The sequence below is a fragment of the Rattus norvegicus genome, chromosome 20, assembly GCF_021556685.1.
Source record: "Rattus norvegicus strain SHRSP/BbbUtx chromosome 20, alternate assembly SHRSP_T2T, whole genome shotgun sequence".
NCBI lineage: Eukaryota > Metazoa > Chordata > Mammalia > Rodentia > Muridae > Rattus > Rattus norvegicus.
Genome location: NC_141553.1, coordinates 7,832,498 through 7,858,124, shown reverse-complemented (window position 1 = coordinate 7,858,124; position 25,627 = coordinate 7,832,498). Strand labels below are relative to the sequence as shown.

The 25,627-nt window shown below is 46.6% G+C and overlaps 1 protein-coding gene across 17 annotated transcripts in view; it reads left to right on the top strand.

Moving 5' to 3' along the window:
- The window catches only part of Stk38 (serine/threonine kinase 38), a 56,891-nt gene that overhangs the window by 14,572 nt on the left and 16,692 nt on the right, over positions 1 to 25,627 (top strand). For 2 of the 17 annotated variants that reach the window (XM_087597671.1, XM_087597664.1), the window contains exons 1-5: positions 8,808 to 9,049; positions 14,770 to 14,905; positions 20,731 to 20,831; positions 21,923 to 22,045; positions 24,862 to 24,945. Coding sequence is in view for 14 of the 17 variants with exons in the window: in XM_087597664.1 (XP_087453790.1) it covers positions 20,802 to 20,831; positions 21,923 to 22,045; positions 24,862 to 24,945 (237 nt within the window). In the remaining 3 variants the exon portion in view is untranslated. 17 annotated transcript variants of the gene reach the window in all.

Here is a 25,627-nt window from a genome sequence, read left to right as displayed (position 1 = left end):
GATCAGGGGTTCAAAGCCAACCTCAAGGCCAGCCTGAGCTACATGAGACGTTGTCTCAAAACAAATAAACAAAACAAAACAGAAGATGTAGGAATGTGGACTTTACTCTGAACATTTTATAATCATCAATTAGTTTCTTAAAACAAAAGCTTTAGAAGGAGAGATGGGGGCTAGCCTGGGGTTCATGAGTAGAGCCCTTGCCTGGGATGGACCATGCAGCTACAACCTGTGTCCAAGGCCAGCACTGCAGAGAGACAGAAACAGGTGAGCAGAGAAAGAGAGAGAGCACACAGACCGTCTCTATGACTCACAAACGTTTCAAGGAAGAGAGCATTGGGCCACGAGTTTAGAGACAATAGAAACCCAGGGCTGGGTAGGAGAGAGGCTTAGTGGTTAGAAGCACATAGCTGGGGTTGGGGATTTAGCTCAGTAGTAGAGCGCTTGCCTAGCAAGTACAAGGCCCTGGGTTCGGTCCCCAGCTCCAAAAAAAAGAACAAAAAAAAAAAAAAAAAAAAAGAAAGAAAACACGGGGGTGAGGATAGAGTTTAGTTGGTGGAGTGTTCCTCTAGCACACACAGAGTCCTGTGTTCAATCCCCAGCACAGCTGAAAATGGATGGGGTGACTCACCCTAATGCAGCCCTTGGGAGGCAGCGGCAGCAGGCACACTCTGTGAATTCTGGGCCAGCTAGTGCTACATACATAGTGAGTCCCCATTGAAATGAAGATATACACAAACAGAAGGTGGGTATTTTTTTTCCAAATCCTGGTGATGGACAGTCAGGCTTTTTCTCCTTTTATCTTGTAAGAAACAGACCTTCAGGGACTGGAGAGATGGCTCAGCGGTTAAGAACACTGACTGCTCTTCTTCAGGCCCTGAGTTCAAATCCCAGTACCCACGTGGTGCCTCACAACCATCTATAATGGGATCAGATGCCCTCTTCTGGTGTGTCTGAGGACAGCCATAGTGGACTGATATAAATGAAATAAATAAATCAAAAAAAGAAAAAAAAACCAGACCCTTCAGTCTGCAGGAACAAATTCGAGTTACTAATATCCAACCCCCCCCCCCAAAAAAAAAAAAGGCAAAGAGAATCGGTAGGACACTCTGGTTCAAGCCAGTAGTTTTTGCTCTATTTTTTTTCTTTTCTTTTCTTTTTTTCGGAGCTGGGGACCGAACCCAGGCCTTGAGCTTGCTAGGCAAGCGTTCTACCACTGAGCTAAATCCCCAACCCCGTTTTTGCTCTATTTAATTAATTTATTTTTTGTTTTTAATGTGTCTGAAGGGTGTTTGAATGTATGTACCATGTGTGCAGTTCCTGAAGAGGCCAGAAGATGGCGCTGGATCCCTTGAAACCAAAGCTGCAGATGGTTGTGAGCTGCCTGGTGGGTGCTGGAAATGGAACAGAGCCGTGGGAGCTCGGATCTGATGGTCATCCCTCCTACCCCAAGAAGGAGGTTTTTAAAGTCCCTGATGGTAAAGAGGTTTTTCTTTCCCATAGGCTGATGGCCCAGAGGGCTACAAACTTTCCTTTTTTTTTTTTTTTTTTAGCATAGGCTTTCAATTCCTTATTCTATCTGTTCAGGACAGAGTTTCATTTAATGAATATCCCAGGGTTCCCTTCTCTCCTGATCATGTCGTCAGTCCCATAGCCAACTGGATGAACTTTCCAACTACGAGAACTCTTAGAAAGGCAGGTGCTGGCTGCCAACTTCCGGGGAGGGAGGCCTAGAACTTTCTACTTACCCATGATGCTTTGTTCCATTTTCAGTATGAGGTCCACTTGCGGCTCATCAAAGTCAAGCAGGTAATCTTTTTGACCCTGGTTTGTCTCCCAAACCCACATCCTGACTGTGACCGTGGCCATGGTTGCTAGAGCACACATTTAGGGAAATTGGTTTTTGTCTGTTTTTTCAAGACAGAATTTCTCTGTGCAGCCTTAGTTGTCCTGGAACTCACTATGTAGACCAGGCTGGCTTTGAACTCAGAGATTCTCCCCTGCCTCTGCCTCTCAAGTGTTGGGATTAAAAGTGTGCCACCACTGCATGGTGGGAAATGTTTGTTTAAAAGATGTTATATAGGGGTTGGGGATTTAGCTCAGCGATAGAGCGCTTGCCTAGCGAAGCTCAAGGCCCTGGGTTCGGTCCCCAGCTCCGAAAAAAAGAAAAAAAAAAAAAGATGTTTTATATATATATCGTAACTGTCTTCAGACACACCAGAAGAGGGCATCAGATCCCATTACAGATGGGTGTGAGCCACCATGTGGTTGCTGGGATTTGAACTCAGGTCCTCTGGAAGAGCAGTGACTGTTGAGCCACCTCTCCAGCTCCCACTTTTACAGAAGTGTCATCTCAAATGAGTTTTGGAAAATCCTATTCAGTATGGGACCCTGATGGACCGTCCTGGGGCCATTAAAGGTTCTGAGAAGCCCTGTGCCGGCAAAGCTCATGTGATTTTACTCTGCCCACCGCTTTGTTTCACCGAGAGACCTGGAATACACGGAGTCAGACATTTCCATTTGTAGGGAATGTATGGATCCTTTATCCATTGGCAGTTAACACAGTCTCCAGGCTCTGAAAATCTGGGAGGATTTAAAAGGCCCCCTAAGGAAATGGAGAGCCTCCTGAGTCACACAGCCCTCCACCCTTCCAGGTGAAAGTCTCCGCCCCTCCATGTGGAAGTCTCAGTGGCTCCCTTGTCTTCCTGAGAGGGTCTCAAAGTGAAGTGTTTGCGTGCGTGCGTGCGTGCGTGCGTGCGTGCGTGCGTGCGTGCGTGCGTGCGTGCGTGCGTGCGTGTGCGTGTCTGTACACCACAAGTGTGGATTGTCCTTTAAAGTCAGAAGCCAGGGTTGGGGATTTAGCTCAGTGGTAGAGCACTTGCCTAGCAAGCACAAGGCCCCTGGGTTCGGTCCCCAGCTCCAGAAAAAAAAAAAAAAAAAAAAAAAAAAAAGTAAAAGTAAAGTCAGAAGCCAGAATCTCCTGGAATTAAAGGTACAGATGGTTGTGAGTCTCCATGTGGGTGCTGGGAACTGAACCCAGTACTGAGCCATCTCTCCAGTTCTCTCTTCATTTTGAGATATGGCTCTGGCTGACCTGGAACTCACTAGGTAGGCTTTGACAGACAAGCATAGGGAATGGTTTAGTATCTTGTCACTCTTTGTGGTTTGGGCTATGCATACCACTCTTCGAACAACACACTGAGCTTCACCTGTGTATCTGACACACACACACACACACACACACACACACACACACACACACCCTTCTCCCAACTCTCCCCACGTGCATTAGGCAATAGTACACCCATCTCTGAACAGTGGGATAAGGTTTCCCTCCCTTTAATGACCATGAAATTCAGTTTCTATTCAAATGTATTCCCAATACATCCTGGTACAGAGTGTGTGTGTGTGTGTGTGTGTGTAATCCAGTCCAGACTGGTTTTGGATTCATGCCTAGTAAGACAAAGTCATCCCATCAAGTGAACTTATAGGGAGAGGCCCCTACTTATCATCCAGTGCCTATACACAACTAAGGGAGCATAGGATCTGAGACTGATGCATTATGGGAAGGGGCTTGTGCTACAGAGAAAAATGATTACGAGCTAATCTGTCAGTCAGAACAGAGAACCACCCTCATTGCACCTATAGTCAACACTCCTTCCTCATAGAAAAAGAGTCCCAGACAGTAACTGTGGCTCTGATCCCTGGAGTGCTGTAGGACCTGTTCTGTCCTTTGCTTTAAGGGTTCCTTTCCTGCTACTCTAGTAAATCAGAGTAATGGACCAAGATTTTGGAAGCCCCCAACTCTGACCTCAACTACCAGTGACATGGCCAGGCTGGCCTCAAAGTAACTCAGAGATCTGTTTGCCTCTCAGTTCTGGGGTCATAGCCATAAGCCACCATGTCTAGTTACATTCTCTTAATCTCCTCCCCCCAGACCCCTGCGCTTAATCTTTTAGGGACCTCAGTTTAGGGAAGTCCTGGATTCATGGCTTTGATGTTGAAGAGAATTTCAGGACAAGCCTATGGAAAGCAGAGTTGAGGCTTTACAACAGACTGAACAGGCTGCTGGGAACATGGTGGTGCACACCTTTGATTGAAGTGTTCTCGAGGCAAAGGCAGGTAGATCTCAGAGTTCCAGGACGGCATGGTCTACAGAGTGGGTTCAGGATAGCCAGCGCTACACAGAGAAACACACATAAAAAAGAGATTGAGAAAGAAAGAAAAAAAAGGAAAAAGAAAATGAGAGGAAGAAAAGGGGAAAAAGAGAGATAGAAAGAAAGAGAAAGAAAAAGAGAAAGAAGGTGAGAGAAAGAAAAAGAAAGAGAAAGAAAGAGAAAGAAAAGGAAAAAGAAAATGAGAGAAAGAAAAGGGGAAAAAGAGAAAGAAAGAGAAAGAAAAAGAGAAAGAAGGTGAGAGAAAGAAAAAGAGAAAAAGAAAGAGAGAAAGAAACAAAGAAAAGAGAGAAAGAAACAAAGAAAAGAGAGAAAGCAGGCAGGCAGGCAGGCAAGGGAAGGTGATTCCTGCCTTTAGCTGGAGAGATGGCTTAGTGGTTAAGAACACTGGATGCTCTTCCTAGAGGTCCTGAGTTCAATTCCTAGCAACCACGTGGTGGCTCATAATGAGATCGGATGCCCTCATGCCCTCTTCTGGTGTATCTGAAGACAGCCATAGTGTACTCATATAAATAAAATCTATAAAAAAACAAAAACAAAAGAACCGGGGTTGGGGATTTAGCTCAGTGGTAGAGCGCTTGCCTAGGAAGCGCAAGGCCCTGGGTTCGGTCCCCAGCTCCGAATAAAAAAAAAGAACCAAAAAAAAAAAAAAAAACCAAAAGAACCTCAGATCTCTGGAGGCAAGCCTGTGTTAGCCTGATGTGCATAGTGAGTCCTGCCAGAGTCCAGAGGACTGGAGTACTCGCATCTGGTTGCTCACAGATGCCTACACTGCTGCCCAGCAGATGTAATGTTCTCTGCTAGGCTCTAAACATGTGGCACATACCAAACACACGTGCACACACATGTGCACACACATGTGCCCATGCACATACATCATACTCACATATGCCTCTCCCTAACTGTGGTCTTGGCATAGAATTAAGGCTGTTGGCCCTTCGTGCTGCTGGGTGATACTTCTCTCAGCAGGACCTGGGTTCTACCTTACCTGTGACCTAGAATCTATGTTCCCTGTTGGTGTTGGTAATAAAACCCATGTTTGTCCAGAATTCATACCCAATTCCCAGAATCTACCTCCGTTTTCAGAAAATAAAAATATGGGGTTGAGGATTTGGCTCAGTGGTAGAGCACTTGCCTAGCAAGCACAAGGCCCTGGGTTCGGTCCCCAGCTCCGGAAAAAAAAAAAAAAAGAAAAAAAGAAAATAAAAATACCTTTAATTTGTGCATGCACCGTGCGTGCGTGCGTGGGTGGATTAGGGTATGTGCATGTGAGTGTAGGTGCCTGTGGAGGCTCCAGGCAGTTATGAGATCTCCAGTATGGATGCTGGGAACCTGCACAAAGCCACATGCAGCTGTTAAACACTGAGCCCCCTACCCAGCCCTGTTTGTCACACACCCCCCACCCGCAATCCCTGCTTATTTATTTATTTTTTTGGTTCTTTTTTTCGGAGCTGGAGACCGAACCCAGGGCCTTGCGCTTCCTAGGCAAGCACTCTACCACTGAGCTAAATCCCCAACCCCGCTTATTTTTAATTTATGTGTGCGGGTGTTTTGCTTGTGCACTGCATGTGTGAGGTCAGAGGGGGCCCGAGGACAGAGGACAACATCGGATTGGAGTAAGTGTCTTGGTGTCTTCGAAAACCTAATGATGTTATGTGAATGTCTTTGTTTTAATCCCAGATGTGGGATATGGGGCTGCTTCGGTCTGTCCGCAGCAGACCGTGGTTGTCTCGTGCTCTAGGAGGGGCGTGATTTTTATCAGCTGCGGATCCTTTACATTTGGAATCCTGGGGGCTCTCGTGTAAATGAGAGATCCCTGAGAGAGCCCTGGAGTGGCTGCTGATCCCCTGCGGGTGGTCCCTCCTCCCAACCCTCCTCTTTCTGCTCCCCTTCCTCCCTTCCCCTCCTCCTATCGCTTTTCTGACAACTAAGACTTCACTGGCCCCAAGGAACTCAATGCACTCTAATCAGCAGGGAGCAGTCTAAGGAGATCTATGTCCCCCTTCCCCTCTAACTTTTTTTCTCTCTTAACTAGTTTTGGGGGTGGGGTTAGAAGAGCGGTAGATACATAAGAACCCGGTAAAGTAGCCGGAAAGAAACCTCTACATCAGGTCTTCTGTGGACCAGAGTCTTCTGTAAGAGCACTCACTGTGTGTCCCTAACCTTCAAGCCTTCTCTCCAGTCCCTTTCTTTCTTCCTTTCTCTTTCTTTCTTTCTTTAGTATGTATACATCATACAGCTTTCTGCCTGCATGTACGCCTGCAGGCCAGAAGAGGGCATCGGATCTCAATACGGATGGTTGTGAGCCACCACGTGGTTGCTGGTTGCTGGGAATTGAACTCAGGACCTCTGGAAGAGCAGGCAGTGCTCTTAACCGCTGAGCCATCTTTCCAGCCCCTCTCCAGCTCCTTTGAAACAGTGATAGAGAACTATTTGTATGCACGCCAGAGTCTGAGAGGTACCAGGCCATCGCACACCAGGCTCCATTCCAGATCTGTTATGGAACGAGTATTAGAATCAGCTGATGAGAGTTGGCACTGTGGGTAGGGCACCAGTGCCAGGGGCTATGGTACCTGTCCTTGTGAGCTTCAGTCGGCTAAGCAATCCCAGGTCAGCCTGATGAGGAAGCAGGTGATTGCTGTAGGACAAAGAATGACTTAGGACAGCATTTAAGGATGAAGAGGAAGAAGGCTATGAAGTTAGGAACTAGGGGGAAGATGGAGAAGAAAAAGGTTAGCCAAGACAACGAAGTCCCATGGGTCTGGGGAGTGAGTGCCTATGCTGGGGTGTGAAGAGTGGTGGGAAGGACAGCACAGGCCACCACTCCCTGCTTGGGAATTCACTTTGCAAATGATAGACACCATGGTACCCACACCAGTAATCTCAGGACTTCGGAGGCTAAGGCAGGAGGGTTTCGAGAGTTCAAGGTTTATCTTCAGCACTACATGTTGTGTCAGCCTGAGCTACCTAAGATTGTCTCAAAATAAAAAACAATTAAGAGGCAAAAGAAAAAAAAGCATTAGCAAGATAATTAATTCGGGGCTGGAGAGATGACTCAGCGGTTAAGAGCACTGACTGCTCTTCCCGAGGTCCTGAGTTCAAATCCCAGCAACCACATGGTGGCTCGCAACCATCTGTAATGGGATCCGATGCCCTCTTCTGCTGTGTCTGACAGCAATTGTGTACTCATATAAATAAAAAATAGGATAATTAATTCAATAATTACAACGCAATTTAAAAAAAAATCAAAGTGGGGGGTTAGAGAGATTGCTCAGCTGTACAGAGGATCCTGGTCTACTCCCTAGTCCTCTACAAGGCAACTAATAACTCTGTAACTCCTGTTTAAGAGGGTCTTGGCCTCTGCTGGCACTGAATGTTTGTGTACACACAGACTTCTACCCAGACAACACACATAGTGAAAACAATTAGAACTGCAGCAGTGGCTCACAACCATCCTTAACTCCAGTTCCAGCAAGACTGGGACTCGGACTTGGGTCCTCTGGAAGAGCTGCCCAGCCACTTCTTCAGCCGCATTTTTTTTTATTCATTTATTATATATAAGTACACTGTAGCTGTCTTCAGACACACCAGAGGAGGGCATCATATCTCTTTACAGATGGTTGTGAGCCACTATGTGGTTGCTGGGAATTGAACTCAGGACCTCTGGAAGAGCAGCCGGGTGCTCTTAACCGCTGAGCCATCTCTCCAGCCCCCAGCTGCATTTTTGTTTCTGATTTTTGGACTAAAGAAAACCTGGCTTTGAAGGTGACACAGTCAAGTCTCTTTCAGATCCTGAAGGAAATAAATTCTGGGTTCTCAGGCTTGAAGAAAACCGAATCCTACGGTACGGGTCTTTCCATTTCAAAAAGGAAGAATCAGAGCACTTAGCACAGACCGCTCAAGGCATGACTAACAGAAGGAGCTCTCTTCCCTTGTTCCGGGAGGACTTCCTTGTAGGGAGTCATTCATCGCTTTTCAAGAGGTTAAAACTTTCCAATCAAGGGCACTGGGCTCAGTTCTCTGGGAGTCAAAGAGAGGCTTTAAGTTCCCTGCACAATGGAGAGGTCTAAGGTGTGAGAGATCACCTGACCCCAAACAAAAGCACGTTAATCCTTTGCAATAATGAAAAATAGGAAGGGCCACGGGTTCCAACAGACTTCTGGCCACAATGATCTCAAGTCAAGGAGGATGGGGGGGGGGGAGGCTCTGATTAAATTTCATAGAACTAAAGACTTCGTCCCGCGAGTGCACGCCAAATGTTAAGTCCCCGTCACGGCAGTTGATTGCATTGGTTTAGTTGATTGAGAGCCAAAGTCAATTTCCGGGTGTTGAGACCGGGTGTCTTATGTAAGACGCGGAGGGAAGCTGGGTGGGTGTTGGCTTTTACGGAACTTCTCTGTTTTCGTTTTGTAACTTGTGTGAGCCTATAATTATTTCAAAAGAAAAAGTAACATAACAAAGGCCAACAACTAGTCCGGCCCCGCACAAAGCACCTCGGGGCCCGCCCCACACCGCGCTCGACCGGCCTCCTGGGCTAGGCGCAGCCGGGTGAGGGGAGAAGATGTGGGCGGGGCGCCGCCGCGCACGCGCAGTCCCACTGCCCGGCAAGCGCCGCCGGCGGGTGGCGCATGCGCAGTGTCGGCCGCAACGGCCCCTCTCTCCACAGTCTGAGGGGGTAACCGGGGAGCCTTGGCCCCTCCGCGCTGCCGTCTTTTCCGGCAGTTGGGGTTCTTCCTGTTGTCCTCTCCCGTCACGGCTCGGCAGCCGCGCTCCCTCGGCGTCCCCGGCGCGGCGCGGTCGCTCTCGAGCCGCCCGCTCGTCGCGTCTGTGCCGTCTCTGTCGCCGCCGGCCCCGTGCTTCCCTCCCCCCTGGGTCTGGTGAGTGTCTCGCGGCCGTCGCCGCCTCGGGCACGCTGTCTCGTCCGTCCGCATCTGTGCACTCCGGGGCTCCTGTCAGCGTTCTCTCTGTAGTCCCCAGAGCCCCCTTGTTCGTCCCTCTCTTCCACTCCTCTGTCTGCAGCCAGGACGGGCAGCCGCTCCCTCCTTCCCTTGTCGCCAGCTTTGTGTGCCTGCTGCCACCGGCCCGTCCCCTCTGGGACCTCGGTCAGCGCTGCTCTGCACCTTGGGATTCGAGAACCCGACGGTGTCTGCAGAGCTCCCCCCCCCCCAAACCCCGGGATAGGTGTAGGACCATGGAGGCTGTCCCCCTACTCTGCGGTTAGGGGCTACCGGGCTTCCCGTCACCTTAAGTGTACCAGAAAGCGCATAACGGCTGCCAGCGGCACCCTGCAAAGGACCCAGAGACACAGGAGAATCTTGTCCTTTTTCAAGATGAATAGGAAGGTCAGCGGCGTGAAGTAGCCTCGCTGCTTCCCCTTCCTTCAGCTCACCTTGGCTGTGAAGTAGCCAGTACAGGCGGTTTCCATAAACAGAAAAACCTCGGTCGCTGCAAGAACAGCTCCCTGCCCCACCCCACCCCAAACATCAGATAGCAGCTTCCTCCTCCTAACAGGACGACTCTGCGCAGCGCACCATCCATCATACACACCCACTTCTCCGCCACGCGTGTTCTCAAAGGGAGCGTTTTGTCTTGAGATAAGGTCTGGATGTACACCTATGGCCGGCCTGGAATTTGCTGGCCTAGAACTCACAGAGATCCTCCTGTCTCTGTCTGGGGTTAAAAGAACCTGCCGCCACAGCCCGGCCCACTTGTGACTCTTTTTTTTTTTAAAGATTTATTTATTATATATGAGTACACTGTTGTTGTCTTCAGACACAGCAGAAGAGGACATCGGATCCCATTACAGATGGTTGTGAGCCACCATGTGGTTGCTGGGATTTGAACTCAGGACCTCTGGAAGAGCAGTCAATGCTCTCAACCTCTGAGCCATCTCTCCAGCCCCTCTTTTTTTTTTTTAAATGTATTTTTGTGACAGGGTTTCTTTGTGTAGTGTTGGCTGTCTGGAACTTGCTGTGTAGACCAGGCTGGCCTCGAACTAGGAGATCCACGAGCCCCTGCCTTCCTCTTGTGACTCTTCAGGAATAGTCTTGGCCTCAGCTTGAATTGTCCAATAAAAGGGAACGGGCAGTTCTCTCGATGACAAGGAAATACAATGCTGGTGAAGTGGTTTTTGTAGAGATGGAGTTGCCATTGTAAGGCCAGGTGTAAACTGTAGTGAATAAAACTGCTGGTTCTCATTTGAGCTCGTTCTGAGCTCACAGTCCTCAGTGCAGAGTTTTATAAAGAGTGTATGCTTTCTTTTTTTTTTTTTTTTTTTTTTTTCCAGAGCTGGGGACCGAACCCAGGGCCTTGTGCTTGCTAGGCAAGCGCTCTACCACTGAGCTAAATCCCCAACCCTGAGTGTATGCTTTCTTAAACAGACTAAACTAAGGCTTTCTTGTCCATCGGCCTCTAACTTTGAGGAGCCTAAAGTGAATAGGTGCCAGTGGCTTATAGGTCAGGGCAGGAAGCTTGAGTTATGGAAAGTGGGAGGGAAAGACTTGCCTCATAAGAAGCACTTGGTTGACCCAGTAAACCCGTAAACTGTTACTGAGCAATATTAATTGGATCTTTTGATTAAAGGTTATTAGAATTAAGCTAAACCTTTTATGAGTGGAGGTAGAGAGAAGGGCTTGAACAAGGGTCAAAAGGGCTGGGCGTGGTGGTCCACTCCACCACTGCAGAGGCAGAGGCAGGCGGCTCAGAGCTGGAAGCCACTTTGTCTACATGGTGAGCTCAGGGGAAGGAGAGTGCAGTGCTTGGCATTGTGGTAGACGCTGGCTGTAGAATAAAACGATTTTGCTGGCCGACGATATTGGATGCCCTCGAACGCACCTAATATGACATTGACCGCCTTACCTTTTCAGTTTTTTCAGGATCGTTCTCACTCTGCAGCCCTGGCTGCCCTGGCTGCCCTGGAACTCCACCCCCTGGTCTTGTGGAGCTTTGTAAGTGTAGGAAGTAATGCTGGTGGCTTGAATAAGATGTAGCTCCCAGACTCTCTGTTGTTGTCGTGGAATAGAAGCCAGGGCCTTGTGCATTCTGGAGAAGCACCACACAAATGAACTGCTTCACCAGCCCAAACCAGAGCTGCGTTGCCCAGTTCTTTATGTATACCTGTCGTCTTTCTTCCTATAGCTGTGTTGACAGCTAAGAATCATTCGCTTGCTCAACCTGCACCAGCTAATCACTCGCTGTATGGAAGGCATTATCTGCCTGCATGGCTGTCTTCTTTCTCTAACACGGAGCTGTATTCTCAACCCTTAAAGAATTAGTTGTTAAAATGTTACTGTCTATAGAGCCCAGTGTGGTGGCTCATGGTTGGAATCCCAACTCTTGAGAAACTGAGGCAGAAGAATTGCCATGAGTTCAGTCCCTGCCTGGTTTACCAAAGTGAAACAGTTCCCACTCCCATGTGTACATACACACGTGTACACATACAGTAACTACATATGTAGGCTGTCCAGACATTTCAGACAACTCTCACTTGCCTTGTTTTAAAGTTTTAATTATTTTGTGGTGCATGATGGGGTGATGGCTAGAGGTCCTTGGTGGCTTCTCATGAAAGTTTGTGCAGGTCAAAGGGCAACTTTGTGGGAGTTGGTTTTCTTCAACAACTTGTGGGTCTCAAGCATTGAAGTCATGTCCAGGTTTGGTGGCAAGCACTTTTACCTGATGCCATGTTACTGCCCTGGATTTTTTGTTTATATCTGGTTTAAGTATGCTCTTGAAACACACTTAGAGTGCATGTGGTTTTCATTGTGGGTGGAGGGTTACAGGCTGACAAGTAAGAAACCACACCCAAGCTTCAGAAACCAGAGGGTTTTGTTTGTAGAATTTTTTTTAACTCCTCTATGGTTGTAAATGCAGTATATTTTGGTATTGGTAGGAATTTCCCTGACTAAAAACCATGTGATATTTTATGGAATTCGTTTTAATCAATTCAGTGTTTTAGATTTGTGAATAAGTTTGCTGTCATAGATCAAAATGTCTGGCACTAAAATAGATCCTCTATTTTGAATCTCTGTTCTGAATGTATTATTGTTTATATAGTTTTTGTCTGAATATCTTTTAAAAACAAAAACAAAAACAAAAACTACCACCCATGATCCCAATCCCAGGAAGTTAGGCAGGTAAATCATTTTGAGGCCAACCAGGCATTCTTAGTGTGTTCCAGGCCAGCCAGGACTTTACAGCAAAACTGTCTCAAACAAAACCAAACAAAAACACCAAACCAACCAACCATACAACAACAACAAAAACCCCCCAAAAAACAATTGAAAAAATCCAAGCAAACAAACATAAGCAGCTATGGGCTTTTTTTTTTTTTTTTTTCTATTCTTTTTTTTGGAGCTGGGAACCGAACCCAGGGCCTTGCGCTTGCTAGGCAAGCGCTCTACCACTGAGCCAAATCCCCAACCCCACAGCTATGGGCTTTTAAGTCCCCCTTTCCTCTCTTAGTAACGAGTGTCTTTACCTTCTTTACAAAACCATTTAGAACACTCGAGTGTCAGGGATGACCTTTGAGTGTTTTTATAAACTGAGCCTGCTTTGAAAATGGCTTTCTGCCCCTCCTGAATTTTGCTCTGCTTTCTGTCGGCATAAAGGACAGAATCCTTTAGGCGTGCACAGCTGTCCTCTCAGCATTTGGATGGTGAAGGATGGGGAGTTGTAGGCCAGTGCAGGCTAAGTAGTCATAGCCTGTCGAAAAAATCCAGGGGAGAGAGGGAGGTGGAGGAAGGAAGTAAATTAATTATACACAAAAGAAAGCAAGCTAAGATAAACCGTTGAATGTGGTTACCATGCTGGTGTAGTTTAGTTTGTATAACAGTAAGCCCAGTATAATAAATATAGGTTAATTTGGTAGAAAATGAGATTTTAAATTTAAGGGGGGAAACATTTTATAAACCTTTAGACCTGTGGAATTTTGTTTTGTTTTGTTTTTGTTTTTTTTTGTTTTTTGTTTTCTTTTGGTTCTTTTTTTCGGAGCTGGGGACCGAACCCAGGGCCTTGCGCTTCCTAGGCAAGCGCTCTACCACTGAGCTAAATCCCCAACCCCTTGTTTTGTTTTTTAAAGATTTATTTATTTGTTATATATAAGTATCCTGTAGCTGTCTTAGACACCAGAAGAAGGCATCAGATCCCATTACAGATGGTTGTGAGCCACCATGTGGTTGCTGGGAATTGAACTCAGGACCTCTGGAAGAGCAGTCAGTGCTCTTAACCACTGAGCCATCTCTTGTTTTGTTTTTTAAGTGCAAAATGAGGAAGTTGGATATTTGAGCACTAGAATTGTGATTCAGTTTTCTTTTTTGTAATAATGTTTTTTTTTTAATTAAAACTTATAAAATCAAGCAGTAAACATTTACCAAATACTTTAAGGTGGGTCAGCATGTTAGTCGTAGAGAATCTTTTAATTGTAGAAATGGAAAATCTGTTATTGATATATCACAAAAAAATAAAATCTAGAATAAAAATGTATTCTCATCTCTTTTTTTTTTTTTTTTTTTCCGGAGCTGGGGACCGAACCCAGGGCCTCGCGCTTCCTAGGTAAGCGCTCTACCACTGAGCTAAATCCCCAGCTCCGTATTCTCATCTCTTGAAGCTAACTACTGATAACACTCTTTCTGCCTTTTCAGTAGCCCAGGCCCGCCTCTAAGTCTGTATGTAAGCCATGATGACTGAACTCCTGAGCTTCCAACACTCACCTTTCAGGAAGGCAGGCCTGTGCATACCTGACTTACCTTACTGTAAATAATGGAATATATTTTGCTGGGATTTTTCAAATAAACCCTTTACTCCGCAAGTGGCTCCTGACCATGGTCTTCATCTCAGCTGTGGAAAGCTGACTAAGACAGGGTGTCACATGCCAGTGTCTCCCGACCATTGGGATTACAGCTTATGACACCACATCTGGTGACAACATAGAGGTTTGTTTCCTGTTACTGTGATAAACACCCTGACGAAAACAACTCGAGGGAGAAAGGGTTTGCTTGGCTCATAGTTGCAGGTTGCCGTCCCTCATTGTGGAAGTTACAGAAGCTAGGACTTGAGGCAAGACCAGAGAGCAGTTAACTAATGCTGTCTGCTAGTGCTCACCTTCCTTTTTCAACCTTTAAAAAGAGAAAAGAAGGTGTGTGTGGTGTGGACACGTGTATGTGCAGCAGGGCTGGTCCCGAGGAGGGTGTCATCCCCTGAGCTGGGCTCCCAGGAGGTTCTGAGTTGTCTGACATGAGTGCTGGGAGCTGAACTCTGGTCCTCTGCGAGAACATGTTCTCTTCACTACCAAGCCATCTCTCCAGCTCTGTCAGGAATCACTCATAGTGGCACACTCAAGAAAATCCCCACAGACAGTTTCACAAGCCAACCCTGTCTAGACAGTCTCTCTTTGAGATTCCCATTCCAGGTGACTCCATATTGTGTCAGGTTGACAGTTAAAATTGGCCGGCACACCTGGCTTGCCTGCCTGACCCTTGTTTCGTGTTCTGTTTGTCCTCTAGGAAGACCGTAACAATTTGTATTAACCCAGGGGGCAGGGCAGTGATCAATTGTTGGATTCCAACTGGAAGATTCACACCAATGCTCTTTTGCCTTCTAGTTGCCATGGCAATGACAGGATCTACACCTTGCTCATCCATGAGTAATCATACGAAGGAGAGGGTGACAATGACCAAAGTGACACTGGAGAATTTTTATAGCAACCTTATCGCTCAACATGAAGAACGAGAAATGAGGTAAAGAATCCTGGTGGAAACATTGTATTTTGGGGCTGGGGATGTTGCTCAGTGGTAGAGTGTGGGCCTACCGGTCAGATAGAGGGCAAAAAAGAAAACAAACAAAAATGAAAAACGTGCTGTGGTTATATGTAGCATCCTATCTGGTACATGAACGGAGACCGGGGCTGCAGCTGCCATGTCCTACGCAGCCTGTCAACTGCAGTGAGATTTCTGCAGACAGATTTCTAAATTGTATTAAGACTACATCTGCTGGTCCTAACCTAACCCTCCATTGCACTAGAAGAGGAAATGGTTGGGCTATACTGATGTGTTCATTACTAAAGCAGCGTGATGTCACGCTGCAGGTCCTGGGCCTGGGCCCTGCCTGTCTTAGGAGTAGCAGCTGTGAGGCGGGCTCGTCCCTCAAGGACTTCTCTGTGTCAGCTCCCTCAGAGGGAAGTGGGCATGAAGGATTTCCAGAGTTAGCCAGAACATGGGAGTCCATGCCACTGGAATGACTTACTTAGTGGTAACAGTGATAACTCTTCCCTTTTGTTTTTTTTTGTTTTTTTGTTTTTTTTAAAAACTTGTTCTTTTTCTTTTTTTTTTTTTTTTTTTTAAGATTTTATTTTATTGTATATGAGTACACTGTAGCTGCCTTCAGACACACCAGAAGAGGGCATCAGATCTCATTACAGATGGCTGTGAGCCACCATGTGGTTGCTGGGATTTGAACTCAGGACCTCTGGAAGAGCAGTCGGTGCTCTTAACCGCTGAGCCATCTCTCCAGCCCTTCCCTTTTGTTTTATAAGACTAAACAAGCCTGCCAGGTCTCACCCACTGTGTAGCTCTGGCTGTCCTGAAATGCACTCCAGGCTGCAGACCAGGCTGTCCTTGAACTCACAGAGGCCTGCCTGTGCCTCCAGAGCGCTGGAATTAAAGGTGTGGTGTGTGTCTCCCCCCAGCAGTGACTTTTTTTTTTTTTTTCTTTTCTTTTTTTTAGGAGCTGGGGACCGAACCCAGGGCCTTGCGCTTGCTAGGCAAGTGCTCTACCGCTGAGCTAAATCCCCAACCCCCCAGCAGTGACTTTTTGTTATTGCGTTTTGGGTCTTTGTGAGCTCCGGACACCCGGTTTTTGTCCTATGTTCCGTGAACTCTTTCCCACTATGTCTTTAGATGGACAGACTTTAAGTTTTTGATGAAGTCAATCTGGCTGTTTTTTATTAAGATTTTATCTTTCATGGTTTTGTTCCTGAGTGAATAGCATGTGTTTTCAGGAACCCAAGGAAGACGGGAAGTACAGGTGGTTGTGAGCTTCCTGATACGGCGCTGGGAATTGAACTGGCCCTGTGCCGTGGCAGAGGTACTTCTAACTTTCAGGCCATCTCTCCAGCCCCATTGTTTTCTCAACGATTTTCATATCGCAGTTATTTTTGAGAGTGCGCATGCATGTCACAGCATGTGTATGGAAGTCAGATGTCCTGGGTCAGTTCAAATCTTCTACGACGCATGAAGGTTCTGGGGATTGGACTCAGGCTTGGTGGCCGGTGCCTCTCCCCACTGAACCATCCTGATGAGCCAGCATTGTTTCCTTATTTGGTCTTGGTCGTCTGTGTCATGGAGACATTCTCTGTCCTGGGAGTTTTGTAGGCTTGGCCTCACAGATTTAGTTCTATGATCCAGAACAAATCAATGTGTGGGTGGGGATGTGCACATACTGTGGCACATGTGTGGCAGTCAAAGGACAGCTTTCAGGACTCTGTACATGGGCTCTGGGCTCAAACTGTTATCCACCCTGTACAGCAAATGCCTCTATCCACTGAGCTATCTTGTCTCCTCTAACTGTGCATCTTATTAGGTAAGACTTGAAGTATAATTTTTTTTTGTGGGTATATAGTAATTTCCCTGTAAGACTATTTTTTTAGACCTTGTAAGTTCTTCATTTTTTTTTTAAATCTTTTTTTTTTCTTTTTTTTTTTTTTTTTTCGGAGCTGGGGACCGAACCCAGGGCCTTGCGGTTGCTAGAAGTTCTTCATTTTTTAAAAACAACTTTAGTCAGCCTATTAGCATATACAAAAAAACCAGAGATTGTGATTGGAATATATTGAATCTGTTGATCAGTTTGGGATGATTGAGGTAACAGTGCTGAAGTTTCTTCCTTACTGCCGCATTAATTAATTTCCAGCATTAATTAACGTGAGAGGAGATAGCTGTGACCGTGGGCCTGGAAGATGTAGCAGGCACATGGCTGGATGGGGCTGGGTGGTCAGGGTAGCTCAGATGAACTGTTAGAGAGTCGGCCCAGCTAAGGCCTGAGCTCTGAAATACCGAAGGCCTCTGTGTTGTTATTTGGGGAAAGGCTGGTTAAGGAACAACTGCTGCTGAATTAATTTCCATCATTAATTAATATATACATAACAATCATTTAGTTTACACTCCCTAGGGGCCAGTGAGATGGCTGAGGGGTTAAAAGCACTTGTTGCTCTTACAGAGGGCTTTTGTGCAGTTCTCAGCACTCGCATGGTGGCTCTTCTGACTGTCATGGGCACTGCATGCACATGGTGACTGGCATTCATGCAGGCAAGATACCCATAACCATCACATAAAAACAAACCTTTTTTTTTTAAAGATAATCTCTCTCTCTCTCTCTCCCCCCCTCCTCTTCCTCTTTCCCTCCTTCTTTCTCTTCTTCCTCCTCTTCCCCCCTTCCTCTTCCTTCTCTCTCTCCCTTTCCATAGTCCTGGCTGTCTTGGAACTTGACAGATAAACCCTGACTGGCCTGGAACTCACAGAGATCCTCCTGTCTCTGCCTCAATCTCCCAAATGCTAGGACTAAAGGCATGTACCACTGTCCCGCGCGCGACTTTTCGCCGGCAAGGAGCACGCGGACATTAGAAATCCTTACTGTGACCACTTTATTAATCTTAGAAGAGGAAAAGCCACGCCGCGCCAATATGGGGCGCTTATAAAACCCTTGTGCAGCGCACCCACACCTGATTGGTTGTTACCCATGATCTCATAAGGCACGCCCCGGAGTGGGCAAAGACCTGGCACGAAGGCACTCTTGCACATGCGCACAGTTAACTACCTGAAAGGGGGGGCCGGCTGGTGCGGCAAAGGTTGGCGCCATCTTGCAATGGCGGAGTCTATCCTGACCTACCACGTGGGGCGCAGTGGAAGACAGCGCCAACTAGTGGTTGCGAATGTTATTGCGGCCCTCTACATACCACTACTCTCAGACTAAAAATGAATCTAAAAAGAGATATTTAAAGTGTCCCCCACCCTTTTTGGCAGTGTCCAGTGTGTAGTTCCCATATAATGGTTGCATTTCTACATCTAGTATTTTTTTTTTTTCCGGAGCTGAGGACCGAACCCAGGGTCTTGCGCTTGCTAGGCAAGCACTCTACCACTGAGCTAAATCCCCAACCTCTACATCTAGTATTTTATGCATTAATATTTAGAATGTTAGCCAGGCAGTGATGGTGCAGACTGTTAATCCCAGTACTTGGGAGCAGAGGCAGGGAGATCTCTGAGTTTGAGGCCAGCCTGATCTATAAAGTGAGTTCCAGGACAATCAGGGCTACACAGGTAAACCTGTCTCAAAACAACAAAAAACAAACCCAAAATAAAATAAATTACAATCGTGTCCAGTCATTCGCTGCTGCTCTTAGTTTTATGTGCCAACAGCATGTCCTAAATAAAGATTCATTCATGTGCTTGAACTTGCAGAGGCCTCAGCCCCTTTGGTCAGCTGTGGGGAGCAGCTCTCATGGAGATGGCTTAGGCAGGATCAGCCCCAGCAGCATGTTCCCATAACCTACTGTCTCCCAAGAATTTATTCAGATTTTGATTCTTAATGGAGTAAACCATTCATTAGGGTAGAACCTCATGATGTGTGGCAAAGTCTCTGGGAACAGCATATATAATGTGCCTTCCAAATGACTAAGATTTATTTATTACATATAAGTACACTGTAGCTATCCTCAGACACACCAGAAGAGGGCACTAGATCCCACTGCAAATGGTTGTGAGCCACCATGTGGTTGCTGGGATTTGAACTCAGGACCTCTGGAAGACCAGTCAGTTTTCTTAACTGGTGAGCCATCTCTCCAGCCCCTAGAAATGAATTTTTAAGCTTTTAGACATTAGAGGAGAATAGCCTTGGTAATAGTTTTCCTGATAATAGTTGGTAATGGGCCATCTGTACTCTGAGGGTATATCTAATACATGATGCAGCCTGAAAGAGCGAGTTTTGTAATACACCTTTACATTCATACTCTGTCCTAGTACAGACATTTAATTAAACATTCAAGTCCTACCAGCCAGATGTAAATTTTGTACTGCTGTACTTTACTAGAACACTAAGGGCTGGAGAGAGAGCTCAGGGGTTAAGAGAAGAGAAGAGAAGAGGAGCAGAGGAGTAGAGTAGAGGCCATGAGCTCGGGGAGAGAAGGGGACAAAAGGGAAAGAGGGTAAGAGCGAGAGAGCACAAAGAGCAGGAGGGAGATGAACAGCTCTTGCCTCAGGTTTTCTCAATGATACGGTGGTGTTCTGTGTGATCTGAGGCTCAGTGAGCTGTCAGTGGTGACCTGTGGTCCAGGGTCAGTTTTATCTAAGCTAAGGTTCAGGGCTGAAGGTATTTCTTAGTGTTGGTCATGGAGATACAATTACAGGATATTCTTCATACTCTTTTCCTTGTTTTTATCTGTCTCATCAGCAAATATTAGAATTTTTGTATGCATGCTTCATATGCATGTATGTATGGGTGCCCGCAAAGGACATCACATTCCTTGGTACTGGAGTTGCAGACAGCTGGGAAGTGTCTTAGGTGCTGGGGACTGAGGCTGGTCTTCCACTCTGCTCTACACCAGTCTCCGACTTCGTTCTGTCCTTGATGTCTCTCACCTGCTTGTGTGGATCACTGATGGAGGTGACGAGACATTCCCGCCTGGGCGCTTCATACATGCTGCTGAATACACGGAGGTTCTGTACAGTTGGCTATAAGGAAGTTACTTGGTCATTTCAGTTTTATTAAATCGTCATGAGGCTGTAGTTAAAACAAAATCCTGAGGACTGGAGAGATGGCTCAGTGGTTAAGAGCACTGACTGCTCTTCCAGAGGTCCTGAGTTCAAATCCCAGCAACCACATGGTGGCTCACAACCATCTGTAATGGGATCTGATGTCCTCTTCTGGTCTGTCTAAAGACAATTATAGTGTACTCATACATAAAATAAATAAATCTAAAAAAAAAAACAAAACAAAAAAATAAAATCCTGGGCTGGAGAGATGGCTCAGTGGTTAAGAGCACTGACTGCTCTTCCAGAGGTCCTGAGTTTAATTCCCAGCAACCACATGGTGGCTCACAACCATCTGTAATGGGATCTGATGCCCTCTTCTGGTGTCTGAAGACAGCGACAGTGTACTTATATATAATAAGTGAATAGATCTTGAAAAAAAAAAGTAGACCTAATAAAGAATGAAGGTTTTACTTGTTTTAGAAATAGGGTTTTTAAGCAGCCTAAAAATTACATATGTTGGGGTTGGGGATTTAGCTCAGTGGTAGAGCAAAGGCCCTGGGTTCGGTCCTCAGCTCCGGAAAAAAAAAAAATTACATATGTTAGGATCACTGTCCTGCAGTGGGGGCCATGGCACAAGCGGAGGTCAGGACAGCTTTCAGGAACCAGTCCTTCCCCCTCTTGCTGCTACTTGGGATCCAAATCAAGTTGTCAGGCTTGGTGGCAAGCGCCTGAACCCATAGTCGTCCTGCTCACCCTTACTTCATTTATACACACTAAACGCTGTTGTTTGTCCTGTGCCTCCTGTTTGTGTCTTGGTCCTGCAGGCCTGTCAGAGTGCACATGCCACCTCACCTGTCTGTTTGCTTACCGTAGGCAGAAGAAATTAGAGAAGGTGATGGAAGAAGAAGGCCTGAAAGACGAGGAGGTGAATTGTGTGGGGCCCGGCCCGCCCAGCGGGAGGGTGGGAAGGTTATGTCGTCTTCATCATTAGCTTTGGCGCCAGGGAAGCGTTTGGCCCAGTGACAGGGATTTGAGGGTTAGCCTGCTTGGGGATTCAGTTACTCATCCAGAGGAAGAAGTTAATTAAATACTCAGGACAGGGAGATCCCTCTCATCACAGCTATGGTAATTAATTAGCTTTAGAATTCTAACAAAGAAGAGATAGAATTAGCAAAACTAAATTAAAACTTAAAAGAATAAGGTGAGCGTTTTTACTAAGTTGTGGTGCGCCATCCTGTAGTCTCACCACTTGGAAGCTGAGGCAGGAGGATTGCTGCAGGACTGAGGCCAACCTGCACCAGAGGGTGAGATCTCATCTGTAAAGAGTGAATGAAGGGGGGCTGGGGATTTAGCTCAGTGGCAGAGCGCTTGCCTAGGAAGTGCAAGGCCCTGGGTTCGGTCCCCAGCTCCGAAAAAAAAAGAAAAAAAAAAAAAAAAAAGAGTGAATGAAGTAACTGGAAGGCTCCGCAGGAGTAAGGTACACATGTGAAGTGGGTATCAGAACAGGGGCTGCCTTGTGCCAGCCTTTATGCACACCGCTTACAGGTGTGAGGCGAAGACAACCAGTGAAGGAGGATGCAGGAACCAAACAGCACTGGTGACGCCTTCAGAAACGTGGGTGACACAGCCCAGGGCAGTGATAGCAAGTCCCCAGCATGTGCCAGGAAACGGCATCGAGGCTGGGTGACAAATGGATACTTGTATGCACTGGTCATGGAGGATTTAGAAAAACGCCCTTACCTAGGAAAGGGCCCAAGGAAAGTGTTGATTTGTCTCTCACCATTAGAGATCCTAGAACAGTGGATTGTCGAAGTAGTTTAGGCAGAGTTCTCAGGAGCCCCCACACTCCCCAGTGTGCTGCTGGGTACACTGATGGCCTGGGAGGGGAGAAGGAGCCGCTAAAGGATGCTTGTGTGGCGCTGTCACATGAGAAGATGGTGCGTAGACCAGCGTGCACAGACAGGGAGGACGGTTTGAGAATGTCAGCTCTCCTTCCTTTCTTTGTTTAAACGTTAGAAACGACTCAGAAGATCTGCACATGCTCGGAAGGAAACGGAGTTTCTTCGATTAAAGAGAACAAGGCTTGGACTGGAAGATTTTGAGTCTTTAAAAGTCATAGGCCGAGGAGCATTTGGTGAGGTAAAAAAATCCCAGAATATCAAAGCTTTTAACCTGTCATGGGTTCTCAATGGTGTGTAACACCAGGCTAGCTAGTGAGATCCTGTCTTGAAATGTATAGAGTTCACTAGACAGACACATTCATTTTTCTTTCTAATTTTCTCCCCAGTTCTTTGTCCCAGATCACTTCTGTCTTGTCAGAGAGGATGTTAGCACTTTGTTCTTTTGGACAGAGTCACACTGTGCAGCCCAAGTTGGCATCAGCTGTCTGATCCTGCTGCCTTAGCAGCCAGTGTTGGGGTTCCAGACATGTACCTCTGTGCTAGATCCTGACATTAGGATACCCAGTCTGTATACTACGTCCATAGATTCCGGAATCATGACAGTAACCCATTCTATAGATGGAGACATTGAGATGCACAGAGGCCAGAGGCTGGGCAGAGTCCTCTGCTTTGAAGCTGATGCTTTCCCCAGTACCACAGCACTCAAGGAGGAGACCGATCTTGTCTCCACTCTGTTCTTACCAGATGCTTACAGCTCCCAAGAGACTGGTTAGTCCTGTGCCTGTATGTAACGCTAGCACTCTAGAGGTTGAGGCAGGAGGACCAGAAGTAAAAAGTCAGCCCAGGTTAGCTAGGGAGAGCCTGTCTTTAAAAAACAAACAAGTAAAAAAGACAGACCTTGCGTTAGTGTAGAGCATTAAAGGCTTCTTGCTTGGCCCTGCTGCTGTCTGCCTGTGGCTGTGGGGATCAAATGTAGGCAGGTGCTCCACCTTCTGCTGCATCCTAGGCCTGTGGCCCGGGTCTCCTTATCCATGAGTCCTGCTCTACTACAAGAGCAGGCTTGGAGAAGCTGGTGAGCTCAAGCAAGGTCGCTCTCATTGATGGAAAACATGGAGAGAGAGAGAGAGACAGCTTATGACACAGTAGTTACACTCTCCGTCTAGGAGAAGCGTGTTATAAACCGCAGTACTCAGGGAGAATCGCCTGCTATCGCAGAGTCCCTCAAAAGTAAAGTGACTTCCATCGAGAACTCCAGGCAGCCCTTGAGATTAGGAAAATGCTCCCTGTTGTCCCGAGACACATAAACATGGCACTTGACTAGAAAACAAAGTGCAGAGACGTGGGGAACCCACTTCTCAGGCTTTTGCCTGAGATCAAGTGCAGTATCTGCTCCTATCAGTTTAGTCTATCCTCTATCGAAGGACAGTGAGTGGAGTTTAGGACCTGCGAGAAGGAGTTGCTCTTTCACTTGGTATTGCAGCAAGGGAAAACCAAAACCACAAAACTTGTGGATCTTGGAGGGAGGGGGGGATGTTCAGGGAGTGCCAGGAGGTTTTCTTCTGTTAATAAACCATTAGTTTTCTTTTCACAGTATACTTTCCTCTTTAAAGCACTGGGAAATGGGGCTAGAGAGATGGCTTACTGGTTAAAAGCCTTGCTGCATTTTCAGAAGACAGTGCCCACTTACAGACACATGCATCTATCTATACATGATTAAAAACAGTTGACCTGTTTTTAAAAATTGGAAAACAAGCAGGGCTTAGTGGCCCAGCCCTTTAATCCCAGCACTGAGGGGTCAGAGGCAGGGTGATCTCTGTGAGTTTGGGACATTGTCTACATAGTGAGTTTCAGGACTATATAGACCCATCTCAAAAAAAAGACATGGGGCTGGAGAGATGGCTCAGTGGTTAAGAGCACTGACTGCTCCTCCAGAGACCCTGAGTTCAATTCCCAGCAACCACATGGGGGCTCACAACCATCTGTAATGGGATCCAATGCCCTCTTCTGGTGTGACTGAAGACAGCTACAGTATACTCATATAAATAAAATAAATAAATCTTTAAAAAAAAAAAAGGAAAGAAAAAAGAAGGGGGAAATAAAAAAAAATAGAGAAAGAAAACTTTTTTCCTAATAAAACATTTTAGAAAGAATTTAACAGCCAGAGACTTGGCTTTTTTTTTGGTTCTTTTTTTCGGAGCTGGGGACCGAACCCAGGGCCTTGCGCTTCCTAGGTAAGCGCTCTACCACTGAGCTAAATCCCCAGCCCCGAGACTTGGCTTTTAAACTTGACTTTTAACTCCAGTCCTAGGGGAATCCACTCCCTTTTGGCTTTCTCAAGCACTGCTTACAGGGGGTGTGCTGACACACTTGTAGACAAAACACCCATATACATAAAAGTTAATTAAGGGGTTGGGGATTTGGCTCAGTGATAGAGCGCTTGCCTAGCAAGGACAAGGCCCTGGGTTCGGTCCTCAGCTCCGAAAAAAAAAAAAGTTAAAATAAAAAATTAATTAAAAAAATTTAAAAGTGCTGTTTTTTTTTTTTTTTTCTATTTTACTATATTTTTCTCCAAGAATAAGGTTTTATTTTGGACTGTTGTTTTGTTTTGTTTTGTTTGGTCTCACAACATAGCCAGACTAACTTCAAGACGGTGACAGTCCTGCTTCAGCCCCTTAAATGCTGGAATTACAAGAGGGTCTGGTACATTATTTTCATTTTAAATGTTGTGATTATTACTTAGGCTTTCAGAGTTGACTGTCATGGGTTGACTGGGCCTTCAGTGTGAAACTAAAGGCTTTTAAATGTGTTGAGCTTGGAGCTGGAGCTGCTGAGATACGGAGATGGTTGGGGGTCGTCTCACAGTCGTCCCGGCTGCACAGCACGTGTCTGTAACTGTAAAGTGTCTGTTGTTGCTACTTACTGCTCACATTCACATCCTAATGCATCTCTAGCTCGAGCAGTGCTTGTGAAGCCTTGGGTATGACCCCGTGCTGGAAAGACAGGTCCTCAGCTGGGCAGTGACCCTGACTTGTGATGTCTTCGCTAACCTTCCAGGTGCGGCTTGTCCAGAAGAAAGACACAGGGCACGTGTATGCGATGAAAATCCTGCGCAAAGCAGACATGCTGGAGAAGGAGCAGGTAGCTGTGTGGGAGCTGCCATCAATCAGCTTTGGGGGCTTGTCACCTGGTCACTCTGTTGGCCTAGCTGTGTTTATTTTACTGCAGTTTCTCTAGTTAGTTCCCTTGTGCATATTGTACATATGATGCTATGTCTTCTCCTCAAGAGACGCACTCGTATGCTTAACACGCAAGTGCTGCTTTACCGTTAGGGCTGTTGAGGGAAGCACTGGGTCTCCTTGACGACCACAGCTACACTTGCCAGAGGGCCTGCCTGGTATGGCAGTTCCTGTACTCTAGGATGGGGAGGTAGAACTGATGTGTCTGAATACATGATACTCTTTATACCTAACCATAGGTGGGGCCTGTGTGTAGCTCACTGGTATCCAAGGGAAGCGTAAACAGCAGAGCGATGGGAAGTCTCCCCATCCCTAGGAACTTTCTTGGCCTGCAGTGGAGCCTCTCAGGAGAGTGCTCCTGTCTGTCGTGCCAGGCCCTGGGCCTCACTGGTTAACAGTGACACCAGATCTGACATGCATACTTAATGCAGATTCCAGGGATAGTGTTTATTTTAGAAGTAAGAGTGCAGACCTCCTGTGGGTCTGGTTTAGTTCGCCTGGTTGCCCAGAAGAGGTAGCGGGTGATGAGGCTGCAATGTATCCCAGTACAAGGCCAGAGACTGGGCCAGGCAGAGGTCCTCGTC